The 21,669-nt window shown below is 40.7% G+C and overlaps 1 protein-coding gene across 1 annotated transcript in view; it reads left to right on the top strand.

Moving 5' to 3' along the window:
- The window catches only part of UTRN (utrophin), a 341,542-nt gene that overhangs the window by 43,740 nt on the left and 276,133 nt on the right, over positions 1-21,669 (top strand). Inside the window, 1 exon segment of the mRNA XM_014306655.2 lies at positions 12,611-12,672. Coding sequence (XP_014162130.2) covers positions 12,611-12,672 — 62 coding nt within the window.

The following is a 21,669-nucleotide window of genomic DNA, read 5'->3' as shown; positions in this document are numbered from 1 at the left end:
GAGCAGTAGCAAATCAATATATACCTTTCAAAAGTTGCTCAAATGTGTTGGAGCAGTTGCGCTTTGCTTCATCAGAGCAGTCTGGTACTTGGGAGTGTTTGCATGGGTAGGTCTGTCAGAACTAATGTGTGCCTGGCTCTTTGGAGAGCTGGGCATGTGCAGAGAAGAGCGTGTGCTGAGATGTAACTTCAGACTGGGATGTTGTACTGAACCCCAGTTTTAAGCACAGATCTTCTTCTAGCTATGATTATAGCATGCATTTTGGGAGATTGGGAGGTACTTGTTCAGTAAAACTGTTTGTAGCTAGAAATACTATTTGACACTACTTGCGAATAGCTTTTCTTCTGGGGTGGGGTGAGGGTGGGGGTGTCAAAGCCTTAGAAGAATTTTCTCCTTGCCTTATGTGACCTAGCAATCTTATCCTGGCTTTTTCTGGGATGGGGGTTAAGGACTGATCTTAGTCTACTATGACGCTGGAAAGTTATAAGTATTTTTATTGATTAAAAGTGTCCTGAGTTTCAAGATAAACCACTGAATTGAGGAAAAGATTATTTTGCATTGCATCAAATGCTTTTGTCTGCTGCAGAGGCTGTACTTGGTATTTTGGTTTGCTGTATAGTTTGCCTTTCTTGCTGGCAAAGAGTTGATCTCCCATGCAGTTGTCATCATTTCCTCATCATTGTATGTAATGGTGTCCACAGGTAGATACCATGGGCTAATACTCTTCCATAAGCACATCTTTAATGGTGGTTCCTCTAAAATACCTTGTTTTCACATTCTGGTCTACAGTTCAGGGTTCTCTATAGCCATAAATTATATCTGTCTTTTTGTGGACTCCTAATTCCAAAAGCTTGTCTTGGCTTTTTTAGCCAGTTTATACTAGTGCCCTCATTTTTCTTGTTTCACTGGTGGTTATCATCATTTTGGTCCTCAGGCTAGCAACATTGAGGCTGCAAGCTCTGTCCTCACTGAGATATAGACACCACCTGTCTGCTTCAGGGACATTGACCTTTGGCGGAGGGCAAAAAAACCCTGAGCCTGCTTGTTGCCTGACTGTAGCGCTGGGAAGGCGTGCAAAAGAATCCTTTCTGAAAAAGCACCCAGGACAGGATTATTCCTGTGAATGTGACTGATCTAGTGGAATAGTTGCCAGAGGCAGCAGTACTAATATGACATGTAATTATCTGGGTTTTTTTTGTTGTTTAGCCAGTTTCTACAAAGGTAAAGGTGATGTGTCAATTCCGAATTGTACACAAAACCACTTGAGATGTTAGAGTGACAGAAATCAAACTCTACATTTGCACAGGCTCTACCACAGTTCTCTTCAAAGCTTGACATTAAATAATAAAAACATGGGGAATGGGATGTGTGCATCTAATCCTTTGCCTAAACAATGGGCAGCTGAAAGCCTATGGCTCAGGTTCTGCCTAAGGCTTGGTAGGCTTTGAACTTTGGTTGGTCTCCTTTTGACTGGTCTGTTGCTGTATTTTCATTGAATTATACAACAGTTTGGGTTGGAAGGGGTTTTAAAGACTTTCTAGTTCCAAACTCCCTGTCATGGGCAGGAACATCTTCCACTAGATGAGGTTGCTCAAAGCCCCATCTAATCTGGCTTGGAGCATTTTCAGGGATGAGGCATCCACAGCTTCTCTGGGCAACATGTTCCAGTGCCTCACCACCCTCATAGCAAAGAATTGCTTCCTTATATGTAATCTAAATATATTCTTTCGCTTTCAAGCGTTTATTCCTTGCCCTATCAATGTACTTCCTGATAGTCTCCCTCCCCATTTTTCTTGTAGCTCCCCTTTAAGTACTGTAAGGCTGCTCTTCTCCCACTGAACAACCCTGGCACTCTCAGCCTGTCTTCATGGGAGAGATGTTCCAGCCCTCAGATCATCTTTGAGGCCTTCTCTGGATCTGCTCCAACAGGTCCTTGTCCTCCCTGTGCTGGGAGCCCCAGAGCTGGAAGCAGTACTCCAGGTGGAGTCTTATGAGAGCAGACTATCTTCTCCAATTTTTCTCACACTATTTAGAGTGGTATATCCTTAAAGGTCTTTCTGTATTGAAGTAAGAAATACTCAGTGGGCTCACAGTGGTTGTCAGTGCTTGCTTCATTGCATAAATACCTGGTTTAATGTGTTCCAGATATTTGTCCTGCAATTGCCAAGCAGAATTTATGTACTTTCAGAGCAGTTAATCAGGAGGGGGTTGAGCTTTGGGGACTAATTAATGACTAAGCCAGGGAAGGAAATGAGAGTTTAATTAGGATATAGGATTAGCAGTGCCTCAACTTACTGCTGTTCTGATGAAATGACTAAAGAAAATCTTATGTTTGCCAGAAGCCATAAGAAGGCACCATTCATAATACTTTACTCCCATTTCTGTTTTATTTTTTCTCCATTAAGATGTCTCACTAAAAACACAAAGTGTCTAAGACACCTTTATGACTGTTTCTTCTTACCTCTGGAGGAAGAATTGTAATTTTGTCATGAGCAAAGTTCTTAAAGGTTTGCTTAGCATTTTGTTCTGCACAAAGGTGTAGAACCTTCCCCAGTGGTGCAATATTCCTTGGCCTGCAAAGGAATGTAACTGGGAAAGGAAATAATTTATCTCAAGAATTGGACTTGCCCTTCACGTAATCTTCCTCACTAGGGCTGGGTGGCAGTATTAGGCATTTAGCATTCTTTGTGTTGGTCATGTGAAGCTAAAAGCAGGCAAACTTACGGTCACCATTTCTGTAGTGGACTTTCTGGATTATTTTAGGGATAGAAATGAGAGTATTTGGTATAGCTTGCACTAACAAATATTTTGGCTTTAAATTCTTTAGTTATCCTGTTTATTCTTTTTGCTTGCTTCTCCTTCATCTTTACAGCACTACTACACTATGTGACTTTTAGGGGCTTCCTTTAAACCTTCTATGTTTCAGGTTTCATCTTAGCCTATTAACCTTTGTTATTACTAAGGTAAATAATTTACAGGCATCAGTGAATGATCCTTGACAAAATAATGGAATAGCCAAAGAAGGTCAGACTTGGCCTGTCTAGAAACAAAATAAACAATTTCTGGGGTTTTTTTTTAACTTCCTTTTTTTATTTGATTTCTGTGAAGACCAATCAAGACAATCTTGGTTGTCAAGATTGGTATGCAAGAGTTTCCCCCAGTTCTATCTTCCAAGTGTTGCTTGCCCAGGTATTTGTAAGGGTAGCATCACTTGGTGTGAGTCTTAGTTGTGAAGGATTGAAATGTGCTAGTCAATTGTTATAAGCTGGACAGAAGTGTGTAGAAGCTTTGTTACGTAGTTTAAGTGAAATTATTTAGCTTTTCACTAAACCATATTGCTAAGCGCTATGCTCACGTGCCCTTTGAATGCTTCTAGGGATGCTGATTCCAGCACCTCCCTGGGCAGCATGTTTTAATGCTTGCCCACCCTTCCAGTGAAGAAGTTTTTCCTAATATCTAGCCTAAACTTCCCCTTGTGCAACTGGAGGCCATTGCCTCTTGCCCTGTCACTTGTTACCTGGGAGAAGAGACTGAGCCCTACCTCCCTACACCCCTCTTTCAGGCAGTTGTAGAGAGTGATAAGGTCTCCCCTGACCCTCCTTTTCTCCAGACGAAACACCTCCAGTTCCCTCAGCTGCTCCTTAATAAGACTTGAGCTCTGAACACTTCACTGTTGCCATTCTCTGGACTCAGTCCTGCATCTCAATGTCCTTCTGGTAGTGTTGGGCTGAAAACTGGATACAGGATTTGAGGTGTGGTGTCATCAGTGCCAAGTACTGGGAGATCACTGCCCTGGATCTGCTGGCCACGCTTTCTGACAGGCCAGGGTGCCATTGACCTTCTTGGCTACCTGGGCATGCTGCTGGCAAGTTTATGAAAAAGGATCTTGCTTCCTTTCTCTGTAATTCCTTTAGGCATGAGTCTGCTGCATGTTCTTGGATGTGCTCTCATCTGGTCAGTGCTGCTGATTCCACACCTGGAGTACTTTGTCCAGTTCTGGGCTCCCCAGGACAGGAGAGATGAGAATATACTGGAGTGAGGGCCATGATGATGGTGAAGGGACTAGAGCATTTCTCCTGTGGGGAAAGATAGAGGGCTGTGACTGTTCAGCCAGAAGAAAAGGATTAGAATCCAAGGGATGCTACTGAAGTTGATAAATATCTGAAAGGATGGTGCAAAGAAGGTTGTAAGTCTCCTCTGACGCCATTGAAAGGACAAGAGGGAAGGGGTGCAAACTGAAACATGGGAAACTCCATTTTTGTTAAAACCCTGTCTTGGGTTGTTAGAGAGGTTGTGAAGTCTCTGTCACTGCAGATGTTAAAAATCTGACTGGACATGGCCTGGGGCAACCTGCTTTCACTGGGGAGTTGTATTACACAAATGATCTCCAAAGATGCCTCCTGGCCTCTACCATACTGTACTTTCTACAAAAACACTTCACTCAAAATTTTACTAAGCTTTCCAGGAACAATGCAAAAAGCAGTAGATTCATAGAGGTGAAGCTTGCTTAATCCTTGAAACATCCACATGAAATTGCCAGAAAACTTACATTGATATTACAGTGATTATAAGAGTTACAAAATTACACTGGGTGTATAAACTATACATGCTCATTGTTTTTGTTGTAGAAATCTTGTTTCAAGTGGTAGTGTGTTAGGACTTCATAAGGACACTTCTGTACCATTTTTCTTAATTTCTGAGTTAATTATAATTGAAAAGTTTATTTTTTTATTACCTTCCATAGATGAAATACAACTGTGAAAACAAGTGTTATTTTTTTTTCCTTAGGACACATACACTATTTTTTTCTTAAGGCTGGATTTCTAAATCCAGCCTTAAGGTTTGAAGCAATCAAACTGTGAAAGTTAACACCTTGCCTTTGCATAACTCAGCTGCTCAAGGTATTATGTTATGATTGTCTTCTACTCTGGACTGAATGATTTAAACTCCATGGGGTTATAAATTTCATTTCTTTGTAAATAACTGTAGTCTACACTCTGCTGTCACTGGAATGGGTCCTACACAGTCTGTATCCAGAGATGCTTGGTTAATTTCCTTTCAGAAACACCTGAATAGCACTTGTGTAATTTTGAAAATGTTAGCAGCATACAATTTTTTGAAATCTGTTGATTAAATCGATTTTCACAAGGAAAGTGGGACACTCTTATTAGACTTGTCTTCCTGGCTTTTTTTTTCCTGCACAACTAGTTCAACTTGTAGTAATGAGTGGAATTTTAATCCAGTATTCATAAACCTAATTGTGTGTTATAAAGCTAAGTAAGCAGCTAGAGGTTGTGTGACCATGCCAGTCAGCATGTGCATGTGAAGGACAACCTCGGGCATACCCAACTTCCTGTAGGCTGTGCCTGTGTGCTGGGATGGGGTGGGAGATGCAGTGAGAGGCCAGAGAAGATGTGGGCAGCAGCTGGCACTAATGGGGCATCCAGTGGTATGTGGGAGGCCAGGCATTCTTAGTCTTCAATTTAGGAAACTGGAGCATGTATTATATGTGGGAGCCAGGTATTACTATTAAAATCTCAGAAATTGGCTTCTGTTTGTGATTAGCTGTTAACCTAGAGAGTTTTAGAGAGGAATAATGATAGAATCTAGGAACTTGGGTAAAGGAGAGGCAGCTCTGAGGGGGTGGATCAGGAAGGGCTGTAATATTTGGAGTGAAAAAAACAGGGAGTGAGGAAAGTTTAGGATTGCAGCCTTTGGGTTGTTGGAAAAGAAAAATAGGAAAACTTCTGACTGAAAGAGTTGAAATAGAAGAGACGCTGGAATATGAGTGGGCAGAAAAAATTAGTGTTGTGAATAACTTTTCAGTGCTGCTGTCTTTACCTGCCTGTCACAGAGAACAAAATAACATTTTCTTTTGTACTGTGAGCATTGTTTCCTGAAGATGTTCAAACAAGGTTGTTTGTGATGTCTGCCTGATTTGAAACTCTGCCATAACTAGAAGAGAGCTACTTGCATATATACAGTTTATGGCTTGTCTTCCTTCTCTGTCCGAGCAATCTTGTTTACTTGTGCCTGTGCAGGGTCTCTAACATCTGTTGTCTCTGCTTCCTTTCTGGTATGCAGAGGGGCTTTTTTGTGGGGATGGCTTTTCTGTTATGCAGAAGATTAAGCTAGTTGAGCACAGCGATCCCTCTGACCTTATATCCTGTGAATCACCTCCACAAGTGCAAGTGAGCCTAATAACAGTTCTAATTTGGGCAGAGAAAAAGTAGCAGATGGCTAACACCAACTTGTGGATTCCATTTTCTTTATAACCACTTAGAAATTCAAAGACCTAATCTGTGCTTGTAACAAAACCAGCTGTAGTAAATCTAGTTTGTGATTTTATTTGCATTCATAAATTTACCTTGTCTTTTTGTCTTTTAAGTGCTTTCCTGTTTGTTGCTTAGAAACGTCTTCTTTGGCAGGAATTACCTGCCTTTCTTTTCTCTTTCCATGTGCTGGGCAGTTTTTGAAATATGTGCTCAAATGTATTTGTATGGTATGTGAAAGCTTCACAGTGCTGTCTTGCAGTGGGAGCTGAAGCTGCTTGGTTTGACCTGGTGTTAGGGACCCATTGCGAGCTGTTGGAGTGACATGTGGGGTTTCTGGCTCTGGTGACCCTCTGGAGCAGCCTTGTGTACTGCCTGCAGTTCTGGAGCAGCCTCGGGACACTGCTCACAGCTCTTGGGTTTGCACTGTCATCCCATGAAAGCAGCAGGGTCACTGGCTGAGCAGCGTGGGCTGTCAGGCTCCGTGCTGAGCATTATTTCTGTCTCCTGAGAGCTTGGTTATCTATACCTCCCTTTTAATCATCATTCCAATGTGCTGAGACCACAGCATGGCGTGTTAGGTTGCTTTTGTTGGGAGGTATGGAAACAGCTATTTTAATGCTCCTTCAACTATGAGGATGCCTTCCTCTAGGTTATCAGTTGCTGGGGGATTTTTTGTTGTGAAGTAAACACAATTTAGCTTACAATTACAGTACACTTTGGTGAGGACCAGAGGGTGGTCCTCATTACTTGTCTATGGTGTCTTGTTTTTGGTGGTGTCTGCTGTTGGGAAACAGCAGGTAGTGAGAGGTGCATGACTTTTCTTTTTACCTTTTTTTTTTTTTGGCTAATGCTTATATTCCGTATTCCATAGTTGTTCTTTTTTTTTTTTTGGTTACATACACTATTCATATTATTCTAGTTTTGCCCAACTGCTGAAGTTTGGAGAGAGAAGGAAAAGGAATGAGGGAAAGCTTTGTGCATACCACTGATTGCAGAAATTAAAATTGCAGCACAAAGGTGAAAGTTTACAAGCACATTATGTGTTGCTGGAGCTATTTTTTTCTACCCTGGTGTTGCAAGAGAAGAGAGAATGTGCAGTACAAGATCAACTTTTGCTTTTTGTTCCTTTAAAAAAATGAAACATCTTACCTTCCCCCTTTCCCCCCAATCCTTAAAAAAGGCCCAACCCAAAACCTGCTGATAAAGACTATTCTGTGTTGATAAAGTGAAGCCAGTACGCACAATGAGCTCAGGGGTTCTTCTGTGAGCTGGTGCTTCCTGGCTTGTTTGGCTTTTTGCTTCTTGGTAACAGGGATAAAAACTATCCTGGTTTCCGTTCTCAAATTTTAGATGCTTATTTTGTGTCTTTTGCTATATGAATTAGTCTGAGTTTGACAAAAAGATAGTTGCTTTCAAAAGGCTTTTTCTGTCCAGGAATACAAAGCTTATCCCTCTTTTTGTTACTGTTGTCAGGGTTTCATAGGTGTGCAGGTTTTGGGAGAGGTGGTATCTACGATAGACACTCCCGATTGCCCAAAGGCTTAGGCAAAGGGATTTTTCTAACTTGGTTACATTCCAAGTGTCTTAATTGAAACCCACAGGCTAATTCCTTCTTTTAGTTCTAAATTCCTTTGCTGAGAACCTAAATAACGAGGTGGTGAAGGCAAATTTAAGTCTTCAAATGTGAGATGACCCTTGGTAATGTGTGCTGGAGTGGTTGGGCAATTTCTGTACTTTATTTGCCAATCAAGTCTATGCTTCTCCAGGGCATTTTCATTTTAGTGCTGTTCTGCCAGCTGTTTTGGGTGTGATAACTTCTGTCTTTGAAAAGCTAAATAATGCAGTTCTGTCATGCAAGCATGTAATGTGTTTTGGAGAAATAAGAAAGCTCTCTTTCAGCATGAAACAGAGGTTGAGTAGAGGACAAACCACAAGCCAGTGGGGCTTTTGTTTTTACCTCTATTTTTAGATAATTTAGATTCCTTTTTGCTCTCCAACATGATATTCACAAGGTAATAGATTGGACTTCAACTGTGTTTTCAAGGTGCCCCAAACGAAATTAAAGCACAGTGTTGTGGGTGGAGGAGGTGTGTGAGGCTACAGAAGCGGCTGCTGGGGGCGACTGAGTGCCAGGACACAGCCTGGGCATCTGATTCCACAGGAGCCGGCTGTTCTGAGCACACTCCAGTTGGGTGGACATACATCATCTGGTGTAACAGAAGCAGGCACCCGGGATAGGAAGCTTTTCTCTCTTTTGTCATCACAAGAGTTTAATTTTGTGTGTGTGTGTGTTTAGGTTTGTTTTTATTTCCTCTTAAAGGAACAAACTGTTCTGACATTGTCCGTTACTAGTCCATTAAGTGACTGGAGGGCAGACAGAGAGAGGAAACAGTCAGTAGGTAATGAAGCAGAATTTGGCCCTGAGTCAGTCCTTGGCTTTTATTGTCAGGCTGCAGCAGCATGAAAGGAAACAAATGTTTTAGCAACTTGGTGAATTTGTTTCTCGCCGGGCTGTAACTTGCTGACATTTTTAATGTCTTGTGTGAGAAGTTGACTCGCTGGATTACTGTGTGCTTTGCTGAATGGCGATATTGTTTTTTTTACTGAACGTGGCTAACTTGTTATCCGAATCATACTGTCAGCCTCTGGGAGTTAGCCTTACAAATTTGTAGGAATCTATAGAAAATTACTTTGAAGGATAAAATAACTTGTCAATGTTGCTATCCAAGCACCAGCATTTCAGTTTCCTTTTTTTTTTTTTCAGGATTTTATAGAAGAAAGCTTGACAAAACTGTAGCTGTAACAGCCAGTTCCAAAGATCCTAGTTACAAAGGCTTTTATAAAGCAAGCATAAGAGTAGAGTCTGACTGGCAAGGGTTGTCTATGGATTTTATAACTGACCAGGCTGTTTTAGGAAGATGGGATTTGTGGGGGTTCTTATTCCTTGCTTAAGAAATAGAAAGGATGCACTGCTCCTCGGGGGATAGTAGGGGTACATATATTCATATTCTTTCATTGACCAAATCTTTTATCAAGACTAAATAGTTCATAATTATCAAAAAACGTGGGTTTTTGTTGTCATCTTATTGCAAAGCTCCCATACCTTCCTGGTGATTTCTCATGGGCAGCTCCTCACAGCACCAACTCCTTCACAGCACAGCTAACAAACTCCAGCTCTCCCCTCACCCAGCTAACCCACTCTTTTGTAGCACTCCTCTACTTATTGGACACAGCTGTGGCCTATTAAGGGCAGGCCTGTTCCTAATCTTTGGTGATTAGTACAGCTGCAACTCCTCAGATGTGGGATTACCTTCTGCACTATCTTTATTTTCTTACATTCTATCCCTCCCACAAGTTTTGGTGGATGTTTTTCCTTCCCCTTCCTAGAAAACAGTCATTTTTGGCAAGATGGAAAAGGGGCTGGATTTTTAGTAAGTGCTGTGTGTGCTACTGCAGCACACCTAGCAGGAGCACTGCCACAAACTGGACTGTGGTGTTGAGGAGCAGGTGTAGGAGCAAGGCTGCTGAGGGAGTCCAGGCAGGCTGAAGCTGGGGAATGCTGAGGAAAGCTGTCACCTCCTGCCATGCATGTGCTCGGGAAGGGGCTGAACCCTCCAAGAGTGGGGTGTGTAGAGCTCCTACTGCACAGGATTTATAAATGCAGGACCCTTTTCATAACTGTTGCTCTCCTTTTACACAGTCATACAACTGTTTTTGGCCTCTCTGTCCTTTGTCTTCATCATGCTAAGGAGCAATACTGTTAAAAGAATGTGATACCTTGAACTGTGGTGTTATTCTTCATTCTTACAGACGCTTAAGGAAGGAAAAAGGCAGATGGAGCCTTGGGAAACCATCATGGTACATAGGGGTGTAGTTGGGGGTTGTTGGCACAAAAGGGGCAGACTGGTCAATGAATGATATTTAGAAAGAGAAACATTTTTAAATCTCACCATGTTCAATACAAATAGTATTTGCAGTTAAAGCTAATGGAAAACATTGCTCCAACAGTGGCAGTTGGACCAATCTAGTCCATTCCTGTGTCTTAAAAGGAAAAAAAGAAAAGACTTGTAGGGGAAAAATGGATGAAATATATTCTTTTTTAAAAATTTTTTTGAGTTTCATCTTGTCTGCCAGGCTCCTGTGAGATGGATACTTAGGATCTAGCAGGAAGTTACTTGGTTCTATCTGTCTTTGATGTTAAGGAACTGTATATCACTGAGGGGAAAAGGCAGGGTTAACAAGGTGTCTTAGATAATTATACTCCCCTGAAACAACACCTTGAGTTTCAACATTCTGAGCATGGCATGCTATAGCTATCTTGAAGCTTGCTCAGAAAAATCTTTTCAGTTATTGTACTGTCTTTGATGTTTGGTTGAACTTGAGGTGTGACTCAAGAGTAGGGTCTGTTGGATCAGCTTTTGCTGAGGAGGAGAGGCATGGAAGGGTGAAACAATGGCTCCTGGCTGACATGCACCCTTGTGTCCTAAGCAGGTTTTTCAGCTGTAGCCTAAAAGAAGCACAGAACTAAGGTCTTAATTTAGATGGATATGAGCAATGTCATACAGTTTAAGTGTTTCAACTGTCATGACACTTCATTTCTTATCGATGTGACTTCTTGTATTTGGACTGAGCTGTAGCCACTGTTCTTTGCTGTTAGGTAAAACATTGGTTGTTGGTTTCTGTGTGTAACAGGTTTTTGGCTAGATATGTTGGATGTGAATACATGGATAGTGTCAGCTTCTGTGTTAGGCCAGAAATGAGAAATGTTGAGGTTAGCTATATAAGAAATCTTCTGGTTGTATTCTGTGGTTTTTAAATTTATTTTTTTAGTATCTGGATTTTATAGATGAAACTTTATTGTACAACAGTCTCAATTGCTGCTGAGGTATATGATCTTGTAAGTGGTGCTTTTTAATCATAATCTGATATTGCTTCAGACTGCATAAATTTTCATGATTGTGTGAAGTAGAAAATTTGAGTTGCAATCAGGCTTTTTCTATGGCTTCATTCCAAGTGCAGGGACAGTTAGTCTGAAAACCATTGTGGTTTGCTGCTTTGTGGAATGGATTCTGGAAAAATTGATACCAGCTGCCACCAAGAGGTTCTGCAAGAGAGTGTTCCAGACAGTGGTGTGTTGTGGTTGCCTGAAGGGTATCTCAAGATTGGTCTGCCAAGAAGCTGGTCGGGTCTTGAAGGGCGCTTGGAGACTCCTGATCCAGGCTGCAGCTGTCCAACAGTTTGCCTGGTGTAAGGCACTGACTGCCCTGGCTGTGGCTTGTGCAGGGCTTTGGAGGCTGAAGCCTTTGACAGGCTGCATGTATGTATTTTGTTTGTGGCAAGCAGACCTGTAAATCCGTACTGGGTGAACCTTCCTGGCCTAGTCTTGTTGTCAGCAGTTATTTCACTGTCATTTAAGTACAGGTGATGAAGCACAGGTTCACCTTTAGCAGTGCTCAGTGCAATTTACCCAAGATATGTCCTGTGATACAGGCAGGAGTGTCTGTCCTGTGCTGGAAGTGACTCACCCTGGTTTAGTGGGATAGGCTCTGTAAAATTGTAGGTGACTCCTAAGTGGCTTCCTTAGGCATCCTGGGAAGCTGCCTTCTCTCTGCCCAGCTGGAGGCCACTGCTCCTCCCTCTGCTCTGACCTACAGGCGCTTGCCTGCCCTTCTTCCTTGTCCTGCTGGCTCCTTCTGTCTGTCTCACAGACCCTAGGTGGTGGTACTTTGGTGTCACACCAGCAGGGCATCTGAAGGGACGGGCTGCTGAGCCCTTCCCACACCTTAGCTGAACTTGTCTGTGACTGATCACTAACACACTTCTGAACCCAGGTGCAAAAGCAGGCTGAGGGTGGGTGTGCAAAAGCAGGCTGAGGGTGGGTAAGGCTGCCAGTGCTTCAAGGGTTGTCCCAGCAGCTTTGCTACCACAGAGGTTGTTATCTGCATCAGAAGCTTGAGTAAGGGCCTCAGCACCTTTTGGAGTAATGCATTTAGGCAAAAAGGTGTTGACAAAGTCTGTTAATTAAAAGCCCATGGTTTCCAAGGTTGTTTTTCACCAGATGGGAAGCTTGTGAATTTTATGCATCAGGAACCCGCTTGGGAGGTGCTGTGAGGCTGATTCTAATGCAAAGGAGTTGCTGTGGTTATTAGCAAAGGCAAAGCATTTGTGTGCCTCTGCTAGTACTAAAGTGTTGTGGATGTTGTTCAGCTTTGTTGACAGATAAGGCGAAAAGTTCTCCCACGTCTCAGGACAGTGTTTAATGTGACCTGTATTGAACAATCTAGGATTAAGAAGAATGCAACTTCACTCATTGTTTTCTTATTCTCTCTCTCCAGATGAACACAATGATGTACAGAAAAAAACCTTTACAAAATGGATAAATGCTCGATTTTCCAAGGTAATGTTGGTTTGGATGTACTACTAAATTTTGTTTGGTTCACTGTTTAGAATAATTTTGGTTTAATATACTTTGCTCTTACTCTTGATGAATACTCCTAGTAAAATGTCAGTGAAAACAGATAAAATAGTGTAGTGTTTGTTCTCTCAATTTCCTCCTGCACATCAGTATCAAATGTTTATTTGATACTATATTTTAAGAAAAAATGAAAGATTCTATTTGTTAATATATCAAATAGTTATTTGCATGAGCATGTCTGTTTGGTTTTGATTAGTTTTGGTTTAGTTTATGTGCAATTTTCAGAGTGCATTGCAGCAGATTTTGAACCTTCATCACTGTGTTTACTCTGGTGCTGAGTCAGCTTTACTCACTCTGCAAACCTCTAGTTGAAGCCACCTGGTGTTGCTAGTTGAGCCTTGACTGAAATTTTATATAATTACTTGCTCATTTTGAATTTTCCTCGGCTCTTATGCTGTACAGTTCTCATTTTAATTCTCTTTACTGGCTTGAAACTTCTTGAGGATCTTTCATGGTTTGGGATGATAAAGGAAGTGGTTTGCTTTGGAATGCTATTTAAAGCCTGCTTTTTACACTGTTCTGCTGATAGGGAAAAATGACACTTTGCCCAGGAATATAAGTGTCTGTGGAAAGTTTTCCTGCTTCATAGTTTGAATGTGTGAAAGAACCTGGATTATTATCAGGGAAAACTCATGTTTTTTTCTGCCTAGCATGGTGCTGCAAATGGGGTAACGAGTCTTTTGCATGCTCTTATTGAAAAGTGGCATACGTGTGAAATCCTGAAAGCAGATATAAATATAAAGGAAGGATTTGTGTGTGATTTGGTGGTGTTGTTGGTTTTTGTTTTTTTTTTTTTTTTTTTTTTTTTTAAATAAAGCTGCAACAGTGCTTTAGCAATGAGTGGCTGCTTCTGGAGTGCTGCCCTTCTGAAGTTCTTGATCAGTAATGTAAGGAATTTTTACCTTCCTTTCCTTCCTGTGCAACAGGACACTGGGCAATGCAAGGCTCGTGGCCTTGGTTGAATCATTTTGGCTTGGGTTTGTTTTGATTGAAAGCTGATATCCTGCACTTTTCATCCAATGCATTCTTGGCTAGTTTGCTCTTTAGAGGAGGAATGTGTGTGGGCAACCGGTTGCTCTACAGTCAGCTTTTGACTGCTGCTCAGAGGAGTGGTGGTTCTGCAGAAGGAGCAGTAGGTAGGGCAGGATAATGTAAGGAAGGAAAATGTGGTGAGAAAGAAAGGACTGACCGTAGTCATGTAGCTGGCATAGAGATGGCATGGACATGGAAATGACAGTGATACTGAGAATGAATGACAGTCATACTGAGAATGTGCCAGGTGACTCATCTGTGAGTGCTGTAGGCATTGTATTGAAGAAGGTAGAATTATTTTCAGTCATTCTGCTTGTAGTCACATGGATGTATTTTATACAGTATCTTTCCTTCTATACTGTGTAATCAGGCAGATCTTGCTAAGCTCCTGGATTTCCCAGGCACAGGGTATGGTCTGATACTCACAGGATTTGAAGTAACTGTAGCTCTGTAACTCTGTAACTTCATGGCCCATTAAACACCTGAAGCTATGAAAGCCTTGCTAATGATTAGACTCCTATAAAAGGACATACTCCCAACTGCTGCATGTCCAATTCAAGCTTGAGCATGGCTATTTTGGCATGACAAGACACAGATTTATTAAGACTGGCATGTTCAAATTGCAAGGAAAATGCTGGTGTTAAGTAGAAATCACTTCATGTAAGGAAGTCTAGTTTCAACTGTACCTTAAAAATAGAAAGGGACTGATTTCAGTCCTGTTGTGTCAAAGTTTTTTTATGTACCAAGTAATTTGGATTGTTTAAAATTCCTTTTCTGTCAACTAGATTGATTTAGCTTCTTAGTAGGGTAGAGGGATTTTAGAGGTCAGTTAAATGTAATCTGACTTACATTGCAGAAAACAAAATGGTAACTTGGGTATTTTGTATGGAATTGCAAATTTCATTCCAAAAATTTTACTTGTCCTTCCATGTTAATTATATTGTACTTGCCCTTCATTTAAGCAAATAAAAAGTAATTGTCTGAGCTTTTGTAGCTTAGCATACAAAAATTATGAAATTGCATAATGCTGAGTTTGATTTAAGTCAATTCAATAAGGTTTTACAAAGGTTCTAGAGAGAGAGCCGTGTCTTTCCTTTCTCTCATCAGAGAATAGGTAGGTAAGTAAAACACTTGAGGTATCACAAGTGTGCCGTGAGGCGCTTGCTTCAGTACCCTGATGGGTGAGATAAGAGTTCTTGGTGTAGTTCGCAGTACAGTAACTTGGTTTTGTGCTCTTGCTTTAAACTGTGCTAGAACAATGCCTTTTATTTGTGTGTGTTGTTTGAAAATCAAGGCACAAACATTTAAGGTGGATTGTTTTAAGGTCAATAAATGTACTGAGCCGAGATTCAATGCTCTCTTAGACATACTTTAGGAGAGCTGTACACACTACAGCTCACAAGCCTATGACGGCTGTATAGTAAGGATATTTTGTTAAAATTAGAGAGAGTAAAAAATTGTTAGAGAAATAGTCTGTTACCAAGCTTTAACCAATAGGAAAGTTTATGCTCAGATAAATACTGAGGCAGAGCATTTTAGCACATGTTTATAAAGCCATGTGATGTTTTTACTTACTGTATTTTTTCCATTGCTCTGTTCAGTCTAGTTTCGAGAGTCTGATTTAGCTGTTTTCCTGTGGTGTAGCCTTAGCAATTAGAGCATCTAGTTGTATGGATAACTGATATATGTTCTCTACACAATGTAGGATTGTTTTCTATCCCTTTATCCCTTTCTATATTAATCTTCATTAATACTTACCAGTAGGTTATTTTCTGAACACCTTTCTGCAATGCAGAAGTGCTGTCTTGTCACAGTGGTTTTTAGCCACTGCAAATAAAGGTAAACATCAGAACTGGCTACTAATTTTGAGTGCCCAAACCGAGACTTTAGCTAAATTGTCACAGAGGATTTAACATTTCTTTGATGTTTCTTCATATGAAACAGAGCTCTTGATCCTTATAACAGAATTCAGAGGGTTCATCTCTTCTGCAAACTCAATCAAACCATCCAAAATATTTAGCTGGTTTTCATATGGAGCTTGATCAGTATAGAAAAGGGACTTGAAGATGATTATGCCTGTGTCAGCAAGGACTGGCCTTAGTGATCTAAGGAAGTCTTTTAATCTGGCACACAGTAATTGCATGTAAAATTGTGTTTTAAATTATTCTGAGTTACAGGGGAACTTCTGGCTAACAGTGGAGCTTGAATTCAAGTCTACAGGATAATGTAGTACTCCAGCACCCCTATGTTATTTGTTTCACACAGGTAAAGAGAAAATGAACAAAGATTTTGTAATCAACTCTAGTTTGTCCAAATATCTGAATAGCTTCAGTCTTTATCTACTTAGATGTTTTATCAGCAGGCCTGGGATTTTTAACTGCATCTTGCAGATGTCTGGTGCTTTAGCTTATAATTACAGAGCAAAGTAGTTGGATACTCACACTTGCAACTCCAGAAGGTTTCTAGAAACTTGATAGGCAGGTTAAGGAATTCAGGAGTCTTGTGTCCCACTTTAGAACCCTGCAAGTACAATTCTTTCTGCCCTGTTTTCTTCCTTTACTCCTACTCTCTGACCCTGTTTTTGGTTGGTATGTTTGTTTGGTTTTTTCCCCTCACTTACTATTACACCTTCTCATGTCAGAAGCCTTGCCTGCCTGGCAAATCCTCGCAAATCTGGAGTTTGGCTGCCCTGCCCATTTCATATCCACTTTTGCCTTTGTCACTACACTTTTTTTCCCATCAAGACCCAGTTTTTCTTTTTAAAGCTTCATATCTGCTCCATCTGCCCTTTATTTCCCCTCTCCTGCCTTTACAGGCTTTGATGCTTGTGTGGTCAGTCCTATTTTTGCATTTCCCTTTGTCTCAGCAACACTAACCTTGCCTTCCCTTCACCTTCTTGCAGGATGCAGTCTTTGCTGGCTTTAGTTTTCTCATTTTCCAAGGTGGTACTTTTCCAAGTTTGCTTTCAGATTGGTTCCTCTCCTCCTCTGCTCTTCCTGAGCTTGGCAGGTGGAACACAGAGTCAGCACAAGAAACATGATTCCCTAACTTAATTTAGACCCATGGAGTCAGGTCTGTCACAGCCTGTCGGAGCTCAGTACTGTCACTCACTCACTAGAGGAAGCTTACAGATCCAGCATTGGCAAACTGAAGCAATGTCTTTTTACCAAAACCTTGTTTCTTCACTGTGTTTGGGAAATTTTCCCACAGGGATGGTAAAAAAAAGCTTTATTGGTAGGAAGGTTGTGCTCTGCAAAAAGAGCATAAAAGCCCAGAGATTTGTGGTATTCAGTGAAAATGACACTAGATTTCCCTGCCCCTCAGTTATAAGTCTGGGATATGGCAGGCTGTTGAATGGAGTCAGCTGGGGCATTGTTCCAAGGTGTCAGGAACTGCATTCAAAGCCCTTGCATGCCTGAGCACTGGGCCTCCCTTTCCTTTCCATCATGTGTTCCCATTGCTTTCCAATACAAGCTCAATTTCTTTTTTTTTATTACAGAAGCCTTATACAGTCTTACTTGTGCATTTGTAGTGTTCTTGCTACATGGATTTGTGATTCTGCTCCTCCAAGTCCTGTGCTAGTGCCCTGGCATCTGCATTGGCCAGCATTGACAGGGCGTGGAGCCAGGCCAGGATCTGCCAGCGTGAATAAAGCCAGACATCCCACACTTCTACAGCATCTTAAGCTCTTTTTCCTACTCTGTGGTCTTCCAAAAATATGTTTGACTTTAGGGTTAGAGTAAAGAAGAGGAAAAGGTGCAGCTTGAGAGTAGAATGCATCCTTCTGGGCTGAGCTCCAAGTTAGCCTTTGAGAAGGCAAGTGCTGAGCGTGGGGCTCCTGTGCATTTCCTCTCCTGGGCTCTGATGTGTCCCCTCCCCTGGAAGCACACCAAGGGAAAATGAGAGTAGACAGGCCAGTAGGAGAACTGATGAGTTGTTCTTGGAGCGCTTTGGGGTGTTGTGGCTTTATATGCATCTTAAAATTGAAACAGTTAATTCCTCATTATACCAGGCATTAATTCATATGGTAACTGCAAAGTCGTCTTTTAGCTTTTTGTGTGGTGTGCTGAATAGATGTTTTCCTCCATTTCTGCCCCTTAATTTTCTTTCCTCTGTTTTGTCATAATAGTAAATATCAGGCCCTACACTTGTGAAGATATTTTGCGGCTCCATTGCTGACCCTTAGCAACTGTGATAAATCTTTTTAAAGGCAAAATTATACCTATTCATGATAATCAATTTCACATGACCCAAGATACCTGAGGTCAAGGACATTTCAGAAGTGTTTTTTTTGGGTGGGGGGAGGAGAATTACAGAGTTCATTGTATTAGTCATGCAAGAAAAGAGATCAAAAAGATTGATTAGGCAATTTTGTCTGTCCAAGGTGACATCACCTAAAATGGTGTCTTTTCCTTTTTGCAATGCAGTTTTTGTGGTGCAAGCAAGGAAATACTTGATGACTGGTGAAATATTCTACAGTCTAATTGCTTCTGATATTTTTCAATGCTGAATTCAACTGTAAAATGTAACTTCACTCAAAAACAGCCAAAGCTTAAAAAGCAACAGCCTTGTTAGAAAAGAGGAATAATCTGGGTGGAAAGGAATTAGCATTTGCATGAGCTGGCCCTAAAAAGGTCAATTTTAGTCTACTTTTTTCTTAGTCTCTTTTTATGAGAAGACCAAACAAACCTTTCTAGGCCTAGCATATCTTTTAGCCAAGAAGCACAAAAGTGAATTTTTCTTCTAGAGTAGGTTGTGACTTACAGTAAGGATGACTACTTTCTAGCATAAAAGCAATAATATGTAGCAGTTGATCTCTCCCAGATATAGTCACAGCAAAAAAATTGTCAGTTTTCTGCCTTCCTTTCAATTTCTGCTGCTTTCTGCTCTAAGAACGAGGTGTGAGCAGCATCTCCCTTGCTGGACTTGAAAACTTGGTAATATGGGCTGTAAGTATTAATGACTTGGTTAATGCTCTGGGTTTGGGTCTGATTCTTGGGCTTGGTTATCATCCCAGTTGTTGGAGGGTTTGTAGGACCTTCTCAAGCACTAGAGCTGAACCTGGTGGAGTCACCAAAGCAAATCTGTTCCTTTACCTGTTAGCTGCTAATGAGAATAGTCAATCTGGTTAGCAGGATTTTTAAAATTTTTTAAAGGTCCGATTGAAGTTGTGTGGCTTGAAAAACTAAATAAAAGGATAACCTTTCAGTCTTACAAGAGAAATGACTGACAGTGGTAAGCGGGGTCCCAGCTGCCCCTGCTGGTACTGTTGTGTAGTGAGGCTTAATTGCAAGCTAAGGTTAGTTCTGTTACATTAAACATGTTATTTTAATGTAGGCTTGTGTAAATGCATTAGTAAATACACTGGGGAAAGACCTACAGAGTTACTGATGCCTTGCTGTTCTATTTGCACTGATAGATCTTCCCTCCTTCAGTTGTGTTGTCAGTCGAGTATTTTAGGTGTTAGGTGAATTGAACTATCTTTAGCTGTTCAGCTTTGCTGCTTCTTAAACTCATGTCTGTCATCTAGTAGAATCAAAATTTCCAGCATATCTCAGTGATGAGTATTAGTTCCCCCTGCCACCCCCTGTTAGTCTGGGGTTTTAAATAGCTGTTTAGTTGCTTGTAACTATTTTATTTTTGAGCACCAGTAGTTAAAAATAATTTGGTCTATAAGGTGTCTTCCTCTTATGATTATAACTTTTTATTTGCTTTACTTGGTATTTGAAATCATAGTTTTGGTACTAGTGTCATGTTGAGATGCCACTACTCCTTGGCAATATTCAGCATGGAGTAGAGTATACCCAGTGAAAATATATCTGTCACAGTATAGCTAGTATTTGTGTATGATGTCCTGTAACTCCTGCATGTTAGTGGAAGGAGAATGGAAAAAAGTATCACATCTTCATAAAAATACTTCTGTAAACTTTGTCTATGGTCTTAAATTAGAAACTGGTGAGATTATTTGTTGACATGGTTGTTTATTTTATGCAATGACCTTTTTGCTTTCTGATTTGTTTCCCACATTGAGTTCCCATGTGCTGGCCTCATAATGTAGCGTCACTTGACATGTTTTTTACTTGGTCTTGGTCATGATAAAGTGTAGTTCTTGCTCCTGTGTTGTTTGAGTTTAAACTGGTTACATGAGTTCCCTGGGTATGTACTTGAACATTATGAATGGTTCATGCTGTCATTTAAGAGCCCAACCTCTCCAATACTTGCCCCTTCTCAAAGGAAATGGGTCTTTACAGTTCTACTACTGCTTTGACCTATGTATTGAGCATCTTATTAGATGTTAAAAATTGTCATATATTGATTAAAAAGAATTAATTAAAACAACTCTTAACTTCATAAAAGTGACATTTGAAGATAGAAGAATCTGATGGAAAATAAGTATGTACTGCTTTCTATGTCTTTTCAGGTTGTTTTGGTGTTCCTGACATGGCAGATAATGTAAATGTTAACCAGGGCTTTTCCCAGCCCTGCTCTGAGCAGCTGGAACTTGTCTGCTGCATTCCCTTAGTGATGAAGGTCATTTGTATGGTTTTATGAAATGTGTTACTTTCCTGGTGACAGCCAGTGTGCATTAACTGTGAAACTGAGAGGACCTTTCATCCTGGTTTTAATGTTGTGACTACAGGGTCTGAATCAGTACCACTAAGGAGGATGTGAAATAGAGGTGGCTTGTCTCTTATTCTCCAATCTTTTTGGTGTTCATTAATTGAAAAAGTTAGCTTTAATAATGTAGCTTCAATAATTATTGATTTAAAGCACAGGTAAATTGTCTGCTACAGATAATTGATATGGGAATTTCATGTTTCTAGTTAAACAACTAGGTAAACATTGAACCTCCTTTAATGATTGCCTTTGCATATAATTTCATGTTCAAGAAAAAAGAACTTAAGTAGTCATGATAAAATGACAAATAATAGCTGATTGAAAAACTGGGGTTTTGTCCTGCTGAGAATTTGTGACTTCCGTTTTTTCTCTAACTAGGCTCAGTTTGATACAGTTCCTCATTGGTAATAAAGGGACAATTAAGAATGTTCTACTGTAGAACATACTCAAGAATGATCACTGCCTTGTAGCTGTGGTGGCTTTAGTAGAACAAACTGTAAGTGTTGATGACTGGGCTTTTGACTGTCAGCAGCATTGGATGACTTAAATATCTGATCTGGATTTTGTTTATATCTTCCTCCACTTCCTGGGAATGCTTTCTGGTAAAGAGAAGGAATGATTTTTGCACAGTCATGTTGGCTGGCCTCAATAACCCTTCGTTGTGAGTAATTCTAGATGCACACAAGGAAGTGTGAGTCACCCTCTTAAACCTGATCCAGGTAGAGGCACTTGAAAGATGGCCAAAGGGGCATATGAGGGCAGCTGATGTGAGGAGAACACTGTGTGGTATCTCCTTCCCAAATAGTGCTGGTGTCTTGTTGGAAAGTGTAAAACTGATGCCTGAGATGCCTGGTCTTGTGTACATATGGTAGCATCTGGTCTCCAGCTCAGAGATCATTAATAAACTGCTGCTTCCTCATGAGGTAAATCAACAGAAAAAGTTGTTTCTGCTGTGGATAACTAGCAAAAGTTCTTTGTCTCTTTGTCTCCCTTATTTGTGTTCACACAAATGCTGGCATGAAAATGTTTGTTGGAATAAATGTAATGTGATGGATTGGATCTAGTTCTGATCCTTGTGTATGTGCCTACTGGTGCATAACAAATGTCACCATGCAAAGTTCATGAGAACACAAGCAAGCCTAGCCCTCAGCTTATGTACAGTCTCTAGCTTTTATTTTTTTTTTACTTTCCTTTCTCTTGCTCTGCCTCCCTTTCCCTTTTCTTTTTTCTTCTTCCTCTTTCCATAACACCAGCCCTGTTAGGTGAATC

This window comes from Geospiza fortis, unplaced genomic scaffold, assembly GCF_000277835.1.
Source record: "Geospiza fortis unplaced genomic scaffold, GeoFor_1.0 scaffold162, whole genome shotgun sequence".
NCBI lineage: Eukaryota > Metazoa > Chordata > Aves > Passeriformes > Thraupidae > Geospiza > Geospiza fortis.
This window is presented reverse-complemented; position numbering and strand designations above follow the sequence as displayed.